Source organism: Chelonus insularis, unplaced genomic scaffold (genome assembly GCF_013357705.1).
Source record: "Chelonus insularis isolate UGA/USDA-ARS -01 unplaced genomic scaffold, ASM1335770v1 contig_406_pilon, whole genome shotgun sequence".
In the NCBI taxonomy this organism is placed as follows: domain Eukaryota; kingdom Metazoa; phylum Arthropoda; class Insecta; order Hymenoptera; family Braconidae; genus Chelonus; species Chelonus insularis.
In genome coordinates this window covers 245,724-269,611 of record NW_023276563.1, presented here as the reverse complement: position 1 = coordinate 269,611, position 23,888 = coordinate 245,724, and the positions used below count along the sequence as shown (strand labels likewise).

At 30.6% G+C, this 23,888-nt stretch overlaps 4 protein-coding genes across 7 annotated transcripts in view; 1 reads left to right on the top strand and 3 right to left on the bottom strand.

Moving 5' to 3' along the window:
- Positions 1-2,917, bottom strand: part of Tsp26A (Tetraspanin 26A) — a 50,223-nt gene extending 47,306 nt beyond the window's left edge. For 3 of the 4 annotated variants that reach the window (XM_035087206.1, XM_035087204.1, XM_035087205.1), the window contains exon 1: positions 2,478-2,917. In XM_035087206.1, coding sequence (XP_034943097.1) covers positions 2,478-2,564 — 87 coding nt within the window. In that variant the 5' untranslated portion in view covers positions 2,565-2,917. The remainder of the gene's footprint in view (positions 1-2,477) is intronic. The other variant, XM_035087203.1, reaches the window with a different exon arrangement.
- Positions 2,918-4,507: 1,590 nt separating this feature from the next.
- Positions 4,508-5,554, top strand: mRpS24 (mitochondrial ribosomal protein S24). The gene is made up of 3 exons (XM_035087119.1): positions 4,508-4,671; positions 4,897-5,080; positions 5,151-5,554. Exons 1-3 carry the CDS (start codon positions 4,651-4,653, stop codon positions 5,438-5,440), a joined length of 495 nt encoding a protein of 164 aa, XP_034943010.1. The 5' UTR covers positions 4,508-4,650; the 3' UTR covers positions 5,441-5,554.
- A 46-nt stretch (positions 5,555-5,600) lies between these two features.
- On the bottom strand, positions 5,601-23,309 carry twin (CCR4-NOT transcription complex subunit 6-like twin). Its single transcript, XM_035087118.1, has 7 exons — positions 23,240-23,309; positions 16,242-16,554; positions 14,430-14,581; positions 9,719-9,949; positions 9,452-9,629; positions 9,237-9,376; positions 5,601-9,071 (listed from the first exon to the last, which is right to left on the bottom strand). Exons 2-7 carry the CDS (start codon positions 16,538-16,540, stop codon positions 8,995-8,997), a joined length of 1,077 nt encoding a protein of 358 aa, XP_034943009.1. The 5' UTR covers positions 16,541-16,554; positions 23,240-23,309; the 3' UTR covers positions 5,601-8,994.
- Positions 10,090-11,224, bottom strand: Yip1d1 (Yip1 domain-containing 1). Its single transcript, XM_035087117.1, has 2 exons — positions 10,892-11,224; positions 10,090-10,714 (listed from the first exon to the last, which is right to left on the bottom strand). The coding sequence occupies exons 1-2, from the start codon at positions 11,115-11,117 to the stop codon at positions 10,158-10,160; spliced, it is 783 nt and encodes a 260-aa protein (XP_034943008.1). The 5' UTR covers positions 11,118-11,224; the 3' UTR covers positions 10,090-10,157.
- Positions 23,310-23,888: the final 579 nt, after the last annotated feature.

Sequence of the window (23,888 nt, the reverse complement as noted above, 5' to 3'; positions counted from 1 at the left end):
AAAATGTTTCAGAGCGAGATGCGGAGGCGGAATAATGAGGACAATTTCTTCGTTGCCGTATATAGGGACGGAGTGAAATAAGATAAGAAACGTGGGCGAAGGAAGAAAGAGTCACTCTCAAGGTCTTCAAGTATTGATACCGGAAGATCTCGAAGCACGTTTGTTTTTCTCAAGAGTCAAGAAGACAAATCGGTTGGTGAGACTCACGCCTAACCTATACCTTTCCATATCTATGTGGTTGTTGTTGAGTGCACTAGCATTACCAATAGACGCAAGTGGTTAAAGGATGCAAACCGGTTTTTCGCAAGCAACTTTTATAATGAGATTCCTCAAACGTTTCGTCGATCAGAGAAAGAACTGAAGATAAGAGTGAATGTTGGAGTAAGAAAGAAAGACTTTATAAAGGGGCAACTCTGACGTTTACATAAAGAACAGTAGGTACTTCCGTGTACTTCCTAACACGGGTGTGCACGCGACTCTGCATGTCCTCGTGTGCAAAGTCCATATATGTTTACGACAATTGTAAGACTGATGTTATTGTAAAAGGAAATTCGGTTATATGTATTTCAATATTTACTCAAAAATTATTATTCCATAATTCCAATCATTTGGAACGCGAGTTATTCGAAATCAAATTTCCCTTTTCTCTCCATTTAATTCACTGATGATTGACTGTAAAACTATAGTAACTATAGGTATTTTAACATTAATTCAAAAGCGGTTCTTTAAATTTTCGTTTAAAAAAAATGATATTAAAAATCAAATTTTATCATACCATTACGAAAAAAAAATTATCAATAATAATTTTAATTTAAACTCTCCTGTAAAATAGACAATAAATTTCTTTTTCCAATCTTTTTATGTTTTTCGAAGCAATAGAAAACAAATTAATCAATATGCAAAGAGCTGGTGTGTGTATTTAATAAAAAATATTAATCTTATTTCAAAAGGCTTTGGGTCTTTTTTTCTATACAACGCGGAGCAACCGAAATACCTGAAATAAATCAACAACATCCCATACCAATTTCAATTATTAGTGTGTAGTAGGAAAATATTTGATTATTATTTCAAAATTTCTTTTTGCAAACATCATTTTTGATTACTTAAAAGATGGAATTTAATTACTACCTACGGTAAATAAAAGTAGTAAGTTCATTAATTCTTTGACTGTGTAATGTTTTACCAACTTTTCGAGACGAAAAGAAAATTTTTTGTTTTCTGTTCAGTTAGGGAATACAATTCATTTCATTTCTCTACTTTTTTATGTTAAAAAAAAAAAAGAGTCGTAGATTTTTGTGCCGTCTAGTATATTTATAAAACTCAATCATGTTTCAGCATCTTCAAACGATGGAGACGAGACGAAAGATAAATCATCCGGTTGAATGACTACAAACTTTAATGTAAATAGAAATGTCGAGTCTTTATAAAGTCAATAATTTGAACAAAGTTTAAATCTCCCTTACTCCCCATTGCAACTGTAAAGAGTCTTAATAAAGGTCATGTAAACGATAATTATTTTTCAGCTACATAAACATTATTAGTAAGCTAATTATTTATTATATAAACATATAAATGTGAAATTTTTTTCTGCACATAAAGCAAAAATTTGTTAAATTATGGGTCAAATTGTTTTATGTCCCGTGAAGTTTATATAACGAAATATGACTACTATTTTTGTATTTATATAAAAATATGTTTTATGTATATATGTATACAGATAGAATTCACAACCTACAGCAATAACCAGACCGCGACGTACCACATGCAGTGCAATTGGACCAGCGAACGTTTCATAAGGGATACGATCTGTGCACACTCTACCATCATACCACTACCCCTTTAGTCAGTTATAAACTTTTTTACTGTCTCTCACAGCGTCTGCCGGCAAAGTAATCTCTTTTTATTTCACAGTGTTATAGTCACTTGCAAAAATAAAGAGTATATCGCCGAAATATAAGAGAAATAAAAAAAAAAATACATACAAAATATCACTCAATTGTTATCCAAATTTTATTATTTAAATTTAATTTATGATTTCTATTTAAACTCAATATAAAAACTATTGTTTAGAAACATTTTGATTGTCTTTAAAAATGAATAAATTAATTAGTCAAGTTTTTTTATTCAAAGAAAAAAAGACTTTTTAATGTATCTCGAAATACTTTTGTTTTTAAGTGACTAAGAAAAAATTCCAAGGTTAGATCAAAGATTTGTTAGACAATAGGTAATTAAAATATTAATTAAACTTGTTTATCAGAGTTGAAATAAATAGTGGCTTGCAATAGAAAAAGTAGCTCATAATGAAAACTCCACTCCAAAGTCAAGGTAAGTAAATAAGTTACGTAGCCTTAATTGTTTGGAGCAGCGTATGAATAAAAATAATGTCAGTAATAAATTTACATTAGTCTAGGAATGAACTTTTATAATAAAATATTATAATAAAAAAGTGAAAGTTACAAAAAGTAATAAAAACTTACCCAAAACAAAACATTAAATCCAAAGATCACATATTTGAGACAGCAGCTCACTTCACTTGTATCCCTTCTGTACTTCCTTGCAGGCATGATTACGATACATTTATCTCCTGTTTCTGATTGCGATTTTCGCGCCTTTTGACTCACACGCGCACATGTGCACTTTTCGAAGAGCAATAAGAAAGAACACAAAATAAAAACAAAAATAAAAACAACAAACAAAATTAAATACACTTTGAAAACAATAACTAAACCCGCATAATTATACAGTGATCATGGCGGATCCATTTTTGTGTTTTACTTACTTAAATATTTTCATAAACTAATAAACTTTTTTTTTGTTTAATTAATTATAATCCGGCAGTAGTCGTTGCCAGCCGATCAGCTGATCACAATATCCCACATAATAACGACTACTGCCATTGTCACGTCGCAGCGGCACACTGCTATAGTCGAACTGAGAAAAGAGTTCCTCAGTTGCTTCAATGCTTTCGGGCTCCCCACCACTGATTTTCTACCCCTTCTACCATGTTTTTTACTACTGCGCAAGCGTACAAGAACACATGAAGAGCATCTGAGGAACTCTCTTCTCAGTCCGACTATAGTGCCGGATCAACGAGACTGCGAGCGGGTCAGACATTTCCCCTCTATCACTTCGTGTGTTTCAGCAGCGCACAATTGCAGCCTTCCTTTACTAAAAAGACAACTTTCTTCCTCGCACTCCCCACTACTTATCAGTCTTCTCCCTTACTTTTCTCCCTTCTTTTCGACTACTTCGTTTTTCGCTTCAGTCACCTTTCATACCTGTTTATCTCGTTCTCTTTCTATTTTGCTTTTTAACCCTGTGCTGCTTCTTTCTTTACATCATTCTTATTTTTAGCTTTTAATGCGACCTCATTTTATGTTTATCTTTCCATTTACCAGCACATTTATTTGTTATTATTATTATTATACCACATTTGTCTTTGGATTTTCAAGTTTCAAATGATAACAATAGAAGCGGCCACCTTACCCTTTAGTCTTCACCTCACAGTTGAAACAACTCGACTCACTCTTGTACCATGAGCATGCAACTACCTGCTGATGGTGCTTGGGTTCGCGCAGGCGCCACACGCATCCACCGTTTAACCCCTCCCGCCCATTTTTTCTTTTGTTTTTTATTTTCTTCCACATTTTCTTAGTTCTCTTGGACGTACTAAGAATCATCCAACTGGACTGTGTGAGCTAATTTTCTTGCTTATCCTCTTTCATCTTTTTTTTTTTTTCTATTTATTCTCATCTATGTCATACACACTTATGTACATATCTTGTTCATCAAACTAAACCTTACAAGTTTATTTTTAATTTGGAGCAATAGATGGACTTGAAGATGGATACAAGTTGAATGTAGCAATAGAAAATTTTTTTTATTAGGTTTTAATAACCGGAGGAAGCTTTACCAAACAAACAAAAATTAAATCCAGTAGCGATGGAGTAATTTCCAGTAGAGGTCAAACAAGTGTAATTAAATTCTAAGTAGGTCAAAGTTATATATGAGATGATGATGTTTCGGAATCATACGTAATATATTGAATAGGAAAAGGACGTTGCTTCATATGTGTATTGTTGAAACCTATCTAGCAACACTGTTTCACATTTCTTGTATCCATTTATTACACTGTCGTTATATTACAGCATCTATTGACTGTTATCTTTATTCTGAAAGCATTGGTAGTATGATTCTAATTTAATGATAATCAATTCCCATAAAACCTGATATTTTATTTTATTCCATATAAAATAAATCATGTAACCTTTGATTATACAAAAAACCTTTTTCATTCCATTTATGGATTAGCATTAATTAATTATTAATTTCCATTCGAATTGAATTGAACTTTTATTTTATTTATAGGTTATTATTGATGTGCTCGTTTAGCATTAATTATTTTTTATTTTTAAATTTTCGTACGACGCGGAAGTTGGTTCCATATCATTCCTTTGGATGTCACTAGCTGCTGGCAACTAGAATTCATCTATATTCTCTGCTGTACTAGTTCAAAATTTTATGATCAGACTTCCTATTGTTGTGGAAGGTTATGACATAATTGTTTTCTCTTTTAACTTTAAATTAATGAACGATTTGGAATAAATTATCAATTAAATGAATATTGAGTTATAATAGCATCAATCAATTATGGCATTAATAGTCCAAAATGTAAGTTGACATTGATTAAGAAGTAATCTTTATCAATATAACCTCAGAATGGCTACGTTAATAATAGGTCTTTTTTATTAATAATAACTTTTGATATTCCCCTTTTTATTCTTAACGAATTAATGAATATTGTTGTATTTTTAACAATTAACAACTTCTTGTACTGTCAATTATTGTTTATGTAAAATAAGCTAATGCAACACAATCAACGTTTTTATTGAACAGGTCGCAAGGAGCTTACAAATACAATCATGTTTGCAAAAACTAATTCATACATCTGCATCACTTAATAAAACGACTTCTGGAAAATATAAATCTACTAGAAATCGAACCAAACCTCTTACATATGAAATGGCAATGAAACCTTGGGATATTGCAGCTAGAAAATCATGGAATGCATGGAACACTTGTGAGTACTTTTTATATAATTCCTTTGATGGATATCAATTGAAAAGTAAACGATTCTTTGAATTATTTAGCAAATGTTTTGGATGGAAATCGGCCTGCTGAGACAGCAGCAGAAGATGAATTTATTCGTCGATTTATGTGTGGCACGTGGCACAATATTTTTGTATCAGAATTAATTATAAAACGACAACACAATATTATTCGAATAGCTGGGATTATTCAGAGAAATTTAGCACCAAGAAAAATGTATTTCTTAATTGGATATACTCAAGAGCTCTTGAGTTACTGGCTTCAATGTCCTGTTAAATTAGAATTACAATCAGTTGAGAGTAAAGAAGATGTAGTATTTAGATATGTATAAGATATATTGATATTCGAAATTTTTTTAGAAATATAAAGAATTGTATTTAGAAAACACCATTTACATTATTTTGAATTATATTAATGATATAAATAAAAGAATTTTTATTGAAAATCAATTTAATAATTATAGTAAGAAGAAAGAAAATCGTTTAATCATATTTTACTTGTTTTATTATTTTATTAATTATTAATTATTACACTCAATCATGATGAAAACGTAGCCCACATACAATTTATTGCATTGTCAATCAAACTTGAAATATACAATACCTTTGAATGGATATTGAATTATAACGTTGATGAGATGTAGTGATGAAAAAACATGATTGAATCAAAAATTATGAGACAAACGATGGAAACTACTAGATTTTTTCGTTTTCTCCGTAGCATGTCTTTACAACTTACATCATTCAATATCCGATCAGGCCTCGCTGAGCTATTTATTTGTACTTTTGCACTTTTAATTTGCGAGTATTTATCATTACAACATTAATTGATAACTTTTTTTAATTGCAAACACCATTGATAAAAAATAAATTTATATACATGTTAACATACTCGTATATATGTTACCATTAAAATAGACAATACGATGGAAAATTAATTCATTTACATAATAATTGAAATAAGACTTAAATTTGACAGCAGTGCAGTTCTATAAAAATTATTAAAATTTTTTTCAACTAAATGCGTATTAATTAATGTTAAAAAATGCACAGAATCCTTAACATTAAATTATTAAAATTCCACCATTAGCTCATGGTGGAAAAGGATGCATCTTGTATTGTAAATACGTAAAATATTGATTATGTTTGTTGTAGCTTAACTACATTGTATGAAAAAGTGCAAAATGGTACCATAATAATAATTAATTTGTGATAAAAAATTTTCTCGTTAATTGTGCGATTATTTCTTATATTAAAATTTTTTACTGTATTGATAAGCCAACGCGAGACCCGATTGAATTAATATAATTTGATATTAAATTTCAACAATATTATTGTGAATGATCAATTTAATATCAAAGATTTCTTTTTCAATATTTATCATTAACATTATTGAATAAAGCTTTTCTTGATTTATGATTAAATATAATATTTTTCCGTTATTGAAAGAGGCAGTTACATTATACTATTTTACTATTATCATGTATAATTAATATGCTTCAATTATCACTCAATCTATATAAACTCGATGTGCATTTAAAGTCAATTAATAATTAATAAAGTTAAGTTGATGTAATGTCATCTTGTTGCCAATAGATCTATACTGACAAAGCAGAAATTATCAATCAATAGCAAATATATGCTACACAACATGATTGTTTGCTAAACTTTAAATGATAACTAGTCGAATTTTTATTTATTAAACCTATCTAGCTTGCATCGATTACACAATTCAAATAATTAATATCAATATCCATATTCGATCATTTCACATAATTACTTATTAATTGAAAAATCCCATACAACTCAATATACGATTAATTTCCTTTTTAAAGTTCTTTGTTATTGTTATAAAAGAAATAAAATAGGAAATTTATATCTTAATAATTATAAATAAGTACTTCTGTCTTTACTATTATTATATTACTACACTTATTGGAAAGAAGAAAAATGCCAAACGATCATGGAATTAATTATACAACACACTTATTTTTCATTATGCGATAAAATTTCCATTTTAATTTCCGTTAGAAATTCGTATGTCTTAATGTCTAAATAACAAGTCTGATATCTTCAGTGCATGCATGTGTGGCCTAATCATTTTTTTAAATTATAAATACAAATTATGTATCTCGAGTAAAATATACTTCGATTAATGACAAAAAAGTCATGAAGATGTAAATGATGGTAACTTATCCTGAATGAGATATAATGTTGACAATACATTTAATTAATGAGTTTCCATTGTAATTAATTGGTAAAAGGATTATAATAAAATATAATATTGTCAACGTAATTTAAGAGGCTTAAATGGTAGACATGAATTATTAATTAATTAATTATCGTATTTAGATGGTAAATTGATAGATTACCTTCATTAATGAAGGTAAACAATACATGATGCATCTTGTCAAATTAGGCCAGAGATCAATTATAAACTGTATTCATTATAGTGATATCTTATTATTCAATTGCTCTAAATTATGGTATGAAACGAGCGTAATGAACCAATATACAAATATGGAACCCCGATTTTGTTTGATTCATAAAAATGGTCAGTTATGTAATTTTTTTTACAACATTCACTACAAATATTCATTATCTATGCAAAATTATATAAATTCACACGGTTACCACTTGTTGTATTCAGTTCGTTTTGAGTATCAAATAATTATTTAAAACTATTTTTACATTGTTTAAATTCGTTAATTACAGAATCATTATTGATTAAAATTATTTACAATTGATCGTCGTGAAAACTATATTCTATAAAATGAAAAAAATTTCAAATATTTTCATATTTGTCCTGAGAAAAATTGCATAATAAATTTATTTCATAAATGAAAAATTATATCAATTGCACTCGCAAATATATTCAAAAATGTATATTGTTTTGGATAGAGTTAATTCATCATATTATTAATATATTCCTATTCGATTATTAAAAATGAAGAAATCGTATCGTTTTGAAATTCATCTAGCAAAATAAGTAGAAGCTGAATCAACAAGCAGTAAAATAATACATTTCATACGTTTAAGTATGTTTATATATAAATTGAATTAAAAAATGTTAATGAATGAATGACAACCGAATCTAGACAATACTACCATACATGAATATTATTACATAGTCATACATACAATTACATTTGTTATAATATCATCTATTTTTGTTTAATTATTATTTAACATTATCATTATCAATATACGTGGCCAATAAGAACAGATTTGTACTTGCATTGAAATTGTTAAGTCAACTCCAATCATTTCGCACAGCCCAGTATAGCGTGTATGTTTTCATATATATTTATTATATATATGTATATTTTTTTTCTTCTTTAGTCGTTTTTGTTTAAAAATACAATTTTTCAATGGATGGCAGCATTTTTATTAAAAAATTGGCTTGGAGATTGTTGTAATGACATTTAGGAAGATTCCAGAATTTTTCTAGTAGATTCTAAGTGTTTAATAAATATGTGAAATTGTTCCAATTAGTCTCAATATCACAGAGGTTTGATCGGAATATTTAATTTGCTTCTTAAATCTTTTTTTCTTTTTTTTTTTAAGTAGGAAAATAGGTATCTACATACATATTACCGTGATTATTAACGATGATATTCATAACTTCTTAAAAATGCAATACACTATACATGGGCTAAACGCATTACAACATGGCTCCCATCACCTAAATCATTAAAATTAATTGATTTTATCGGTCAGTTTAAATAGAATGTGCGGTAATGTGGAGTATTTGAACATTTGCAATTATTTCAATAATAGTCTGTTGCGAGTGATAATCCTAGAGCCAGAATGTAAGGAGTCATCGGGTTTTCATAATCGGTAATCAGTTTTTGCTTTTTTATTTCGGTCTAGATCGGAGCGGCTGCTACCTGCGTGAAATCAAACCATTACTAGTCCCTATAGTCGGCGTCATTTCTAATTCCACTAGTAAAGGAAAATGATCTGCAAAAAACATTTAGTTTTTTCATTACATCCTTGTAGAGAAGTAAAAGGAAAGAAAATATTGCTTGATGATTTGTAAGTTTTTTTCCTTATAACTAGATACCAATTTACTGTGGTTAAATTAATCGTTATATATTATCTCATTAAATAGAATATTTTTTATACCTGAAGGGATATGAGGATGAGGACATCCCACAACCTTATGTTCTCTGAACCAGTCAGGACTTAAAGGCCCCAATAAACCTAGTGGAACCATACTTTGTTTCGAATAGAAAATATAATCAATAATTCCTTTGAAGTCGAATCTAAAAAATATAATTAGTGTATTATTAGTCAATATTCTTTATATTTTTCCTAGAATTTATTGTAAAATTACTTACGTATAATTGGTATACGGCATTATGTCTTCACTATAAGCTGAAGCTAACTTAAATGAATGGATGAATTCATTTGGTTTGTCGCATCCAGAAATTTTTTGTAAGCAAGATTTATAAGCAAGGTCTTTGAAATCACGGTGATCAGAAGCAACTCTTCCTGACGTCAAGAATTCTATTACACCTAGAATTTCATCCAATGATTGATATTAATAAATTAAAAATTTTGCAGTTGTTTCGATATTTGTATAATTGTTAGATATATTTATTTACCTGAATCTGGCAATGAATTAAAATCACCGCAAAGCAAAAGTTGTACAATATTGGAGTCAGGCTTATGACCAGGCTTGAATTGCTGGCTTGCTTGATCAAGAATAGATCGTAATTCGTTACTCAACATCATTGTCTGAATTAATTTTACATCACAATACTCAGGATCCCAATGAATATGAGCAGTGCATACGAGAATTGGTTGTTCAATTTGAACTGGATCCGAAGGAAGCCCTGAAAATATTAATTTTATAATAAATATGACTGAATTAATTTAAAAATATATTTAGAGAATGTTTACAATTTTAAATAACACACTAACAAATAATGTATTTACTTGAAACGATTTATTCAAAAATAAATTACAATTTATAATATATTGAATGAGTTATTATAATAACGATACATTGATTTTCAAAATATAAAACCTAAGATAAATTACTTAGAAAATGACAATTAATGTAAATACACCGTAAAGCAAAAGACAAGGATATGCAATAAGTAAACGTTGTTTTTCATCTCCAGACATTGCAGAAAATAATCTTGATGCTGATAAAGTAGCCCATGCGACAGCAAGTACTGCAAAAACTGTTCCTACTGGTCCTTTAAGAGTTGTGAAAACACTAAGTCCTGCTAGGACAACCACTGGGAGTAGACAATAGCCCAAAACAGAAGCGACTGAAGACAAAGTAACATTTCCGGTAGTGCTCATCAAGTATTGAAGCACGTACATTAAAAGACAGGATGTAGATGCGAGACCGTAAACGTAACCAAAGTGAGCTTTTGATCCAGCTAATAGTAGAAATGCTGCAAGGACTAAACAAAAAGCAACTGGTCCTGCTAAATCCGAATCTTGCATTAAGTAGTTTGCATCATCTGTTTGACCGCGTCTATGAAATGGATTTAATACTGCTAAAGTCTTCTGTATTATTCTATCTGGATCTATTCCAAGCTCTTCTAATAAAGGTGGTTCATCTTCTTCTTCATTGAATCCAGGTGCTGAAAGTTATTAAGCATTCAATATATTTAATAATCAATGGTAACAATAGTTTACTGTCAGTTTAAATAGATATCAAATGAATGGTAAATACTTGTAATGATTTTATTGCAATTATTTGATGAAATACTAAGTTTAGTGATTGGTTATGTTGGTGATAAAATATAAGTTATACTTACTTTTTCCATAATCATTATCTGGATACATCATATCACCAGTATATACATTTTTAGTTGGATCCAAAAAGTTTCCTGGCGGATATGGAGAATATACAGGTGATTGATCATCTGTGTATGATTGAAAATCAAACTGTTGGTTAGGTTGACCAAATCCTGCAGCTTCAAAGTTATATTGGCCTTGAGAAGGTGGGTCCCAAGGAATATCTTGTTCACCATATCTTGCCATTTTATATTTTACAATTAATTATATAAATTATTGATGATTTTTTGTAAAATTGAACAAGTATCTCAGCACCTTTGTTGACAACACGACAGTAAGTATGATCAAACAGATGTCACTTCTATTTCCTTCTTTATCGACTGAATTTTTTCCAGTAAAGAATGATATAAATTTTTGGCAGATGACAGCACAGTATCAATTTCGCGCGCAGTTTACCACAACTTCAAGTTTCTAATTTTTAAATCATTCCAGTAAAACTGAAGATGGATAAAAATGTTAGAACTTTGTTCAAAATGTATTCATTTGAAACCAGTTTACCCAACAGGTATTATAAAATTGTTCAATCGATAAAACATATTTCAATAAAACAACTATGTTTTTCTTCCTTGCATTTAGTATTAATTGAGAAGCTGAGAAAGTAATGCGGTGATTCCCATTACAGAAATAAATCAGTCCAGTTTAGAATAGGTATCTCTTAGGTATCATGGGCGTAGCACAACCGGTTAAGATTCTCTCAGTCCAGTCAGAGTACCTCAACCTCCCAGACCTCGTAAATTACAGGGAATCAATATCACAAGAATGGGCTTTTACAAGAAAGCTTTTATCGGTAGGTTGAATGAATGGCTAGAGTCGTCTCTACTGTAAAAAAAATTCTCTCTTTTTTAAAAAAAATATTCTTTGATGGATCAACGCCTCGGGGACATCTAGACGTCAGTCTTTGTTTCAACTGAACAAGGAAGCCAATCATAAATTCTATAGCAGTCAAACATGTCAGGGTTAATATCACGATGTTTCATAAAGACAATAAATTCCTCAAATACCATTTTTTTAAACGTCTTTGATACTTTTTTTCACATCACAATAGTAAATGACTATTGATATAGCTGTTAAATGAGATAAAATATTTTCAATTGTATATTAATTTTTGCAATCATTTTACACAAGTAAATATGAAAAATCTTTAGTATGATTTATGCTAGAAATTATGAATAGAATATTAAAACAATCGACACGTCATGTATAAATGGTATTTAACCAGCAGCACTTCATCTTTTTAAGAAGAGAATGCACGTGTATTCATGTTATGTATGTGTTAATACAACGAGACAAGAATAATTGTACAACACTTTGAGTCGCAAGTAATTAATTAAACACTTCTCACGCTCTTTCTCTTTCCTTCAACGTAACCAAAGCTATCGTACTTTGCTCAGTTGGAGAATGTACTGCACTTACAACTTGAGATGAATACTGACATATTTCTCCAAGTTGGATTCTTGTCTAGAAAACTACACCAATCAGAACTTTGATTCTGTCAAATGTATTTTCGAAAACTTTAGACAAACAAAATTTCAATTATATATTACTTTAATTAAAGGCTCTTAAAAAAAAAAAGTAATAAAAAATATTGAAATTATAAAATATAGTAAAATAAATGTTAGATGAATAGAAAGTCAGGAGCTGTTCACATAACATTTATGTATGTAATACATATTCTATAATCGAATGATTAATTCAATGATTTGACTTCATACTAATACGTCCTAATTCCAACCTAATCCTACACTAAATGCAGAAAGCGATTAACTGCAACTATTATGAGGTAATTTAGTCTCTAGTTTATTGATGTTAATGACTATTAATCTCTTTTTTTACATCAATAAAGCATTAATATTTTATTTCTTATAAAATAAATATGGTAAAATATTTTTCCTATTTATACACTAAGAAAAAATTTAATGTGAACAAATAATATTTTTTGCAAAATTTTGAATAGTCGTAATCAAATTTTTTTTTGATTGGCATAGTAATATTTTATAGATTCAGTTCTTAGTGGATTCGATTATTTTAAATAAAATTTCTAAATTGGAAGTGTTTTATTTCAATGCACTTAAGTGATTCAAAATGATGTTACCCATTTCATCAGCATTGTAGTTACTTTAAATGCATTTTTACGTATTTAGAAAGTAACTACAATGCTAATTAAATCGGTGACATCATATTAAAGCACTTTAAGTGCATTAAAATTTTAATATCACTTGTATTTAAATTTATCATAAGCTTAAAGTAAATTTCAAAATACATTTCATTAAATTCAATAAAATATTTCAAGTTCTCTTTATCAATTAAATAAAGATTTTTTGAAATATTTTTATGTAATTAATTATGTGCAAATAATTATCATTTATTTAAATTCCACTGAAATGTTTTCATTCCAGATATTTTTTTAACAGTGCATGTTAAATGTCATTAGCAAATAGTTGGGGCATATGAAGATGAACCGAATAAGTAAAAAGTATGAGATTACGACAGCGTCAATTTATTGCTGAATACTTGTGTATGTGTAGCAGTTTTCTCTGTGTCGAACTTGATCTTTCTCGGTCCACACTTGGTTGCGTGTCGATGCCAGTACATCCCCATCAATTACCTATGATCTCGCGTTAATTGGCTTGAATTACAGAAATGCGTATCTTGAGACTCGTTTACTATCCACAGTGCAAAATTATTACTTGAGAAATAAAATAAGGTAATAAAAAAAAAAAGGAAAAAAATCTTGAGACACGAGTGGTAAGCGATCATCGTTGGATCCTTTAGCACTTTCCTCTGGCATTTACTTTCAAGATCGTTACATGTTCAGTATACTATTTGAGTTTCATTACTGACGAAATAAGAGCACTCCAGGAAATGATACACGATTATGGTACGAGTTTACTTGCTGGCATTTATATGATTTCTCAACAACTCTTTGCCGTCAATAAGCCTTACAGCTTTAAAATATCCATTGCTACAACTCTCTGTTAATTTATCATCTGGACAAGGTAATTGATAATACATGCATTTTATTGTAAATTTGATTATATGCATTAATGTCATCTGCCTTATCGATTCTTTAAGATAACTCGTTCATACGATTTAAAAATAGTAAAATTTATTTTACACTCTTTTTCTTCGATCATTAATCCACTCATTTATTTGGCACTTTTTTATTCTTTTATTGATAAACAAATGAATTTTTAACCGACGAAATATTTTTTTTATTGCAAAAAATTTTTTATCCCTATGAAGAAGCATTGATCATAGAGAAATGACTTGGTTAATAGTAAAAAGCCTTGTTTTATCATAAAGAAATATTTTTTAAGGTAAAAAAATATTTTTAAGCATTTACGGAATCTCTTCTATCAGTGTATTCTTTTTTTTTGTATCGATAGCTTCCATTGGTAAAGGTTTTTATACTTAAAAAAGTAGGTATTAAAAACTCATTTCTTTGTGAGTTAAATTAAAAAAAAAGTAGTAAAACAAAATGTAACATAAAATACTCACCATTATCCCAAGCTGCTTCGGTTGTTTTAAGCAAAGCTGCTAATCCGATATTATCCTTAGGCATAACTCTATTTAACATATGGTCCGACCCTTCGGCATTTGCCATTGCCAATTGATTAAATTCTACAAGATGGTCTTTTATCAAAGTGAATCTAAAAAAGGAGTAATAAAAATTTTTATTTCTCAATAATTAACAGACTAATGATCGGAATGAAAAATCGTTTTAATAATTAAAGACTGTGAAATGAAAAAAATTCAATAAAAGAATTTTTTGCGGCTATTCTTTAGGGTGACTTATTGAGTATTGGTTATGCACATATGGGTTAATTTTTTTTCTCTGACAGAAAATCCAATGGAAAAAGTTTAATATCATCAAATATCAAAGTATCGAAAAAGTGTAACCTAAAATATGAAGTTTGGAATATAATTTCGTTTGACCATGTGACGCATATAAGTTTTTGAACATACATCTACTATCTTTGTAACTGTTACAGATGGAGTTGGATATTTCCATAACTTTTTTTCATTTCATTTGTCTCGATAATGAATTAGCAATATTAATTAAATGAAAATTTTCCACTTGAAGTAGTCAAGTTGATAAAAATAGACTTGGACAAATATAAATAGGCGTAAGTGATCAGTCGTTGTTAAGAATGTGTCATGTTATTATTCAACGGGTCACATGGAACATCGATAGTTATGGAGATATATACTGTAGCAAGCATTTAATAGCACTTGGAACGTAGGCAGATATAAACGAACCGTTACTACAGGGGGACATACTTAAATAGTAACCGCGAGAAGCAAGATTGCATATATGCTTGGTCTGGCTATACATCACGGTAATGGCCTCTCGTAGCTCGATAACCCGGAGCAACGCGCCTAACAAATATCGCAAACTGGACTTCAATTGCATCGCGATATTGAAAATAAACGCGACCTTTGGTACATGGACATATAGAAGCGGTCATGCACATACACGTTTACCAAGTGATAAAGCATACAATGGTTAACTTAATGTGAATGCTCTAGGGACCCTCCGTGAGAACGAGAGACGTAAAGAGGTAGAGTCGTCGCGTTATCGGAACGATTCTCTCTTCGGGCGGTACTTTTGCGAGCAATAAACTTACTCTGAAGGAAAAGAAAAGGTAAGACCAACTCTTGGGAGTTGAGATGGACTAGAAAGGAAACTTTTCAAATTTTTCAATGCTAAATTTTCCCTTCCACTCGATCACCTCTTGTTTTCAAGTAACCCCAAGTAGTTTGGGACAACCGATTTATCTAGACTTTGTCGATCGTCCAAGTGATGGCTACTTTTTTCCTACATCATTGATCGACGAAAAGAAAGAAATAACCTTCGAGAAAGTTGGTAAAGTATTTTACCCCAAGCAGTCATGTATCCAAAGTCGCAATATAGGGTTTTTTTCATATTGTAGAGTCCTGATTTTTAAGGATTTGAAATTATCTTTCAACATTTCTGTTTATTATTATTTCTTTTGTGTATGCATAAATAATATGATTAAAATTCAAAATTTATTTGCATTTATGTAAAGTACTAAGTTGATTAAAAAACATGTAAGTACGCATTAGTTCTCAAAAAATATAAGAAAAATAATACTGAGGGTTAAAAAAGGATTATTATCGAAAGAAAGAATCTCAAGTATTAAAGCAGATTTCGAAAGTGGCGAAAATGATCTAAAAGGACTTAAAGAAGTACCTATACTTCGACTCGGGATATTTCACCATAAAAGTGAAGAGACAAAAATTTTAATGGTGAAAAGATGAAGAGAATAAAAAAAAAGATTTACTTACTTGGCTGTTCTATAAAAGATTGCACAACCATCAACGTATTTTCTGTCATTTTCAGCCATCGTTTTAGCTCGAGATTTAGGAGAGAAAATACCATCATAGCCATCATGTTTAAGTTCTGGCAAGAAGAAGTTGTAAAATTGGTCCGTTTCAACTTCTTGGAGGCTTATCAAATCGGCTGCATAATGACGAATCTCTTGAAGAATTCCCTTCTTCCGATATTCCCAGTCTAGTGCCCAGCTTGGACAGTAGCCATACATCTGACGTGTCGCATATTTATCGCACAAAACGTTGTAACACATTACAGTAAAAATACCTAGAAAGAAGTTCATAAATTACTTTAATATTTGCAAGTGAGTTAATCAAGTTTTATTATTTTTATTGCAGTCGATAACTTTAATTAAATTACTACATTTCCTTGAACTCTTCTTTTCAGCATAAAATAATCTTAAATAAAAGTTTTCATTCAAGAATTAATTACAAGTTCTCTAAAGTCATATCCGAGTACTGAAAATCTTTTATGGTCAAACTTTTGTAAATAAGACGATTTACAAGCTCATCCAATACTTCTAATTAAACCCCTTGGTATGGATGCTTATAATAGAGCCAGGAAATCTAATGGAGATTACTATTTATATATCTGATTAATTCTTGCCAATCGAGATTGAGAAAGTTTGTACACACAAATGCTAAAGCTTCAAGATAATAAACTCAATCTGTTAACAAATCGACAATAGAATTTTCTAATTATCATCAAGCTCCCTTTACTTTATGTTGCTCGTTCATCTTTCAAGGAAAGCTCTCTATGAAGATTTAACGTTTAGACAAATTTTTATTGAAGAAAACCACGTCTCCCTGACTCTTATCTGATTGTTTTTTTACCTCAAATGAAATATTTTATGTATTTAAGTAATTTAGATAAACAGTGGATCAACATTAAAGTTAATGTTAAGTCATAAAGATAATTATTAAAGTGACACTGACACTTGAAATTATTATCATTGGTTTTTATGCTGTTTTACTTTATTTTATTTACTTTAATTAATGAAAATGATATTATTATTTAAATATCAATGATTAAAACAATTATTTATGACCATTCATGACATTAAAATAAAATAATTGAGTCTGGGCTTACTTTGTACCCTGACGACAAACTTCCCATTCATTGAAATCAATAATTTTTTCATCTTTTAGCTTTTTTACAATAACTTCCTAACAGGAAGTTAAAAAAAGCAATTGGTGAGTTGAAATGTCTTTTTCCCAGATAATAGTACAGAGATTTGTTGAATTTTTTATTTTAATGTGTTGAGATGTATTTTTGATTACAAGGAAGGAACAAATCTGAATTTGAAATAAATTTTAATAAAACAGCAAATGCAAGGATAAAATCCTTTACTTTAAATGAAGAGCCTTGATAGTAGCATGTCTCACTTTACCCAATACCGTGAGTTCCAACCCACGGGGAGGATAAGAGGATCAACATAAAGTGAGCTGTCTTACTAACGTCGCGTTATACGTCTGTATAAATTTCACCCATCACGACTTTGCTCTCTCATCCTTTATCTCTCATGCATGACTGTATGTTATGTGCAAGGCTTCTAGGTTGACTTCTATGCGAGTATTTTCATTTCAGTTCCAGATACTGAAGATCAAACTCTTTGAATAAGAATTAGCACTGGCTAACTTGATTTCTACTTGTCAACTTTACTTATATGAAATTTAATAAAAGTCATCCACATGCAAATGTCTGCGTTTGTTTCATCGAAATGGAAAGCTCGACAATATAATGTCTTTAAAATAAACCGACTGCAGTAATTGGATTTCCGTCTCATGCTCTCAATAAAAACTTGTTCATTTTGGAGATTAATGAGTAAATGTACACCTGTGCATTAGCTTGATTACAGAACAATATATATATCTGAAAATGTAATGTATGTTTTCCAAGTATAGACCTTGGCATCAATTTCTCTCTTTTTCTCTCTCCCTTCATTTCTACCTTTTTCTCATCAATGTTAAATGTCATTATCAGAGCCCAGTGTATTGTAAATTTCAAAACAATCCACTGTCAATTTAATTCAAATATTTCACAGACGAATGCTGTTATGAATCTAAACGACTTGAGACTCATTTGTAAAGATGACAGTAGGGACGAACATTATTTGAATTCGATGAGGCGTAATATATGCATTAGTAATGAAAACAACCCTCCGGACATTCAACTTGAAATATTGCAACTTCAAAGTTATTCTATATTTCTACAGCAAAACAAATGACAATAATGCCATTCATATTTTGAGTGTATAGAAATTTTTTTGATTAAAAATAAATTGGTTTCATTTATTATATAGTTAAATTTTGTTGATTAAGATTAAATTGATGAAATTGATCAACTACAATTGACTATAAATTAAATATTAACAATAATTAATACATGAAAATTGTTAGAGGAATATTGTCTATGTACAGAACAAATACTACTGTAATTAATATTAATTTAGAATATTTTTATTTAATTACATTTGAAGATTAAAGTAAAGTGGTTATTCAAATCCAATCAATTGTGCAATATATTATTACCATACCACATGATGACCACTTTTATTTTATTTGGAATAAGGTTTTAGGTTATCTAGTTTATCCATCAGATTGGATAGAGCACTAATGCGTCTGATCCATTTTAAACTCGTTACAATTGTAGGAGTGCCGATAAAACGTGTTCATGTACGATAAAGAAAGTATCGTCAATCGAGATAAGCACCGATCACGTACCCTTTGATGACCCAGAGAGTGCATTGGAGTTTACTTCACAAGATTAATCACTTCTCTTGTTCCTCTTTTTCAAGAGAAATTGGATTTCTAAAATGAGGATTTTTCTAGCAGACTATCTTTTACCTACTTTATTAAATATCAAATAAAGCTATAGGCTTAAAATTTTTTTTTTTTTTTAATCCAACTGAAAAAGATATTCCTTTTCATGAAAAAATTTTCTCTCATATAACGTTTTGCAAAAAAGTAGAAAATGTGAAGTTGTGGAAATGTAGAAAAAAAAGAGAATGATAGTTGAGTGAAGAGAAATAAAGATTGGCCTTTTGTTACTTTACCCTTAGGGTATAACATCGATCCATACTTGAACAACGTTTATGTTGAGAGGGAATGGATGAAGAGAGAATGTCGACAAAGACAGAATGGACTGTGATGATTCTGGTGCTAATCAATTTTTCCCACTTCATTGCGACAAACATCTTGTTACCGACGGAACTGCCGAGGGAGTTGAAGGGTATGGAGAGAAGAGAAAAGCTAATGAGATCAAGAACCACTTGGGAGTTGGAGGCTGTAACAAAGCGAACGTAGAAAATAAAGAGAAAGCAAATTCGATTGATTACCACGTAAATTAGTAGAGAGAACAAAAAAAAGAGTACAAAAAAATTGATCGGATTAACGAGGAATGTAGATGTATTATTGGTCCATCGTGATGATTACGTTTCAATCATAGCAGGAGAATATTGATACAACCATTAGGGAAGATACCTAATACTTGTCAGACAGTTGCAAAACGTAAAGCCATTAAGCTGTGCACTGTAAGACAAGCAAAACGTTCGGAATGGCCGAAGGAAGTTTATTTAAATCGTAAGTCTTGAATGATCGGTAGATGGCCATCGATCTACGTCAAGCAACGACCAACACTGTTCGCGTGTAGATGCTTGTACTTTGTCATACGACAGATAAGTACTGTAGAGATAGGTCTGGTGGCGAGTTCAAAGTGTGTTTGCCGCAGAAGCAAACGATGCTTGTTGGTGCCCTGGAGCATAAGATGCACGACACACCGTGGAGAAACGTGCCTACGGAGGTAGCCAACCTGTTAATCACTTCAACGCAGTAAAGTGTTTACTAGAGAGGAATATACATTGCAGGAAGCCTGAAGGTTTTATGAGAAATGAAATACAGGGACAAAATAACCCCTACCTGTTTAGAGATGGAATAAAACATGATTGGTTGGATGGTAAATTTATGATCAGTACTCCTAGTTGCTAGCATAACTGCGTATTTTTCTTTTGTTCTAAAAGGCTTTTATGTCTTTGTCTAAGTGACTTTATGAGAAGTGTATTTCTTGGAGACTTAGGTAAAGGATGGAGTGTGCAAGGTCGTCTACTCTTGCACACTCCATCATGGCTTTATGGTTGGATAGCGTCGATTCGATGTTGGTCGTTGTCGCATTGGAAGCCACAGGAGGGTAACTCGGTGTCACGATCGATTCTCGATGGCGCTTGAAACGAGCTTAGCGCTTCGTTGCACAGATAAGTACATTATTTATCATTTTTATAACTGCTTTGAGATAATTATTATATTATTGCTTTACTATATCACTATTTAAAATATTCATAAAATGAATAACAAATATATCCCATAAGATTATTGTCTCTGCAGTCTGCATTGAATTAGACTTGAAGCCAGACAAACTGCTCGCATTGAAAAAGATTTGGTATAATAAATAATCGACTTTACGCCTTGTGTATATCCGATACCAAAATCGCTGCTTCTCTTGGTCGCATTTATCGCACTATAAATCGACGGTTGCCCTCGAATCTTCAACGATTTATCGAGAGGAAAACCTGTAGTACAACAGAGAAAAGCCTGCTGAAGTACCGACGTACGTATTGCGCATTTGCACGTTGAGCAAAAAAAAAAATTATTCCTGTGTGGTTGCGATTACGAACAAAATACAACAGAGTGGTACCAGCATGCCTGCACCCAACTATGATAATAATAATAATACTTGACGATAATGTGAATAATAATATAATCGTTTCACTTTGAAATGATCATCCACGTGGGCCGAAGATAATAACTATTGCTGCCAGACGTGTCCAAGTAATTATGATGCATCGTATCCTCTATATATACAAGACATACATATATATATCTATCGTTAATTTTATTTCAAGGTATATACACTGTCGACTCAATCACCACACCAGCTACTACTCCCTTATAAATCATATAGATTTCTCCGCTAATTTTATACTTCTCTTTTTATTTATTCCTATAAATTTTATCCTCATTTTTCTTTACATTCTGTAAATCATTCATATTTATATCTCTGTGGTTATCAAAAATTTATTTTAATTGATAAAATTGTTTTTTTTTCTCCAACAATTTATTTCAATGTAATGTAATAAAATAAATGTCGTAAACGAGAAAAAATGAGTTATATCAATTAAATTGACAGAAATGTAAAAAGAGTTAGTGTTTCTCAACGATAGTTATTTGAGCCAATGTACTGACTTACTGAACCGGTAAGTTTCGTAGCCCTGAAGCTAGTGCATATAATCCTCGCCTCTTGCAGAACTATACTACACACATCGTCGACAGATTTATTGCTTGGACTCTCGCTGGCTCATACTTGTTGTGGCTATATATTTGTTGGTTGCTACTATTGCTACTTCTATATGGACTGCCTTTGTATGCCCCAAAAAAGACTATTGTCAACTTGCATGGAATAGAAACCATAAATCGTTTCATTATGGTTTAATCTATTTATTATTTATAATGCATTCTTTTGCTTGGTACAAGTGTAGAAGCAGGAAATCCTTTCTCATTCGAATTCTAATGTCGTGTACATCAATTGTTCATTTTTTAAATGATACATTAGTTAGAATGTTATGTAGAGTTAAATTTCTCAGGTTTACACTGAGCTATTAAAAATAGAGTTAATGAAAAATCTTAATATAAAAAAATGCACTGATTTCAAAAACATATGGGTTCATTGGTATCGCAGTGTACTAATTAATTAGCGGGAATGCGCACAATTCAAATTAATAGTTTCTGCGCATATAAGTCGATTGATTAGTGTAATGAGATTTTTTATTAACCCTATTTTTAATTGCACCAGGATTAGACTTCATATCAAATAAGTTTCAATAATATGAGCAATAAAATGAGATGGTTGATAACTTATGTAAGTATAATTATCGTCTATTTATATTCGATATTGGTGTAAAAATGTTAGAATTAATAAATAAAGTTTTTACGACACCATGAATTAATTATCGTGTTGTTTACAATTTTAATTAATCGAATAAATGAACGTCGAGAATAAAAAGATATAAAATAATATAAGATACAAATGATAGGTTGGAGAGTCGACTTAATTTTATATCCGGGCGGCTTGTTGATCCTCGTGCGATTATCAATTAGCCGCGGCGCTGTTATTATTAGAGCACATTAATGGCGTCACACCGAGACTGAGTTATAGACCTCCCCAGGCGGTTATTCGTTCCGGTTGCGAGTATAACGTGCGTAATGCATTGTTAGTCACAGAAATCTTGAATTGCCGCATGAGTACGATCTCAATAATCTTTCTCGCATTGACGCCGTTACGTCGACGTCTTTATAGCCTGTGCTGCTTTCAAGCTGTGGATATTAACGCAGTGTCTTTATATGCATTTGAAAATTTACATCAGCTGCACAAGCATTCAATGCAGCTCCCACCGAGCAATAATAATTTATATCTCTCTAGAACAGTCATACGTGAGAGGCTTCATCTATTGCTTCTTGTGAAATATGGTCATGTTAATTTCCGTTGAGTTGAAACCATATCTTTGCATATGTATTTACGGAAAGATCATCATCATAACATCACATATCAATTTCGCTATACAAGTGTGATATCAAATCTAGATAGTAATAAAATCTGTTATATCTTGATTGACTGTCAAATGAATTGACGCTTGTGTTTCATAGCCTTCAGAATTTTTTGTTTGTTCAAGAATTCAATTATTGCAATGCAATCATCGTTATATAGTATGGCACTGAATATAGACGACTGTTTGCCAATGTCAATAATACTTTGTTTGATGATTAACGTTTGACTAGAATTCACCATTCTAATATACAAAATAATCACGGAATTGTTGTTAATTTAATTGACATACAATTTTCAATAACTATTTTAGTAATTCATTCAAGAGTATTGATTGAAAATAAATTCATTGACTTACATGTAGGTCTCGTCCTATTGGGTCTTGTCAAGGGAATCCATGGTCTCTGAGGCGGACTGTTAGCAGTTACTGAAACAAACAAATAACACTAATTAATATCTTTGAAGATGAATGTTTATGTTAGAATATAACTCCATTTGATATTTTTAATACTGATGGGTATGACATTACTATCTTACTTTAATACTCTAGCTATCTTGACCACAGTCTAAAGCGTTTCAATAATGTTAGGCTATCAAGACAGTGATAGATCTCCAGAAAATATCTTGACAAGTAAACACATCAAGTGGAGGCTTCGTGAGAGATAATATTTAAAACAAGAAAATCAACAAGACAGGTTGAGAAAAAAATATATACATAAAGTTAGTTTAAGTATTCTACACAAATTCTAGGATGGTGTTCATAAGACGCTGGCTAGATGTTCATCGTTATTAGCATAAAACTATCATTACTCTGTTGTGGTAATTTTAGCAAAAAAGATACTTTAGCTGATGTTCTTACCACTTCAGGGAAAAATAAAGTTGAGTAAAAATCGTGTCAAATAAATTTTAATTATAGATCTCCATTGAATGGGCTGCTGTCTTTGTAAAAAAAAGTTCATTTAGAAAGGGATGAATTTTTAATAAAGTATATGAATAGAAGATGGCAC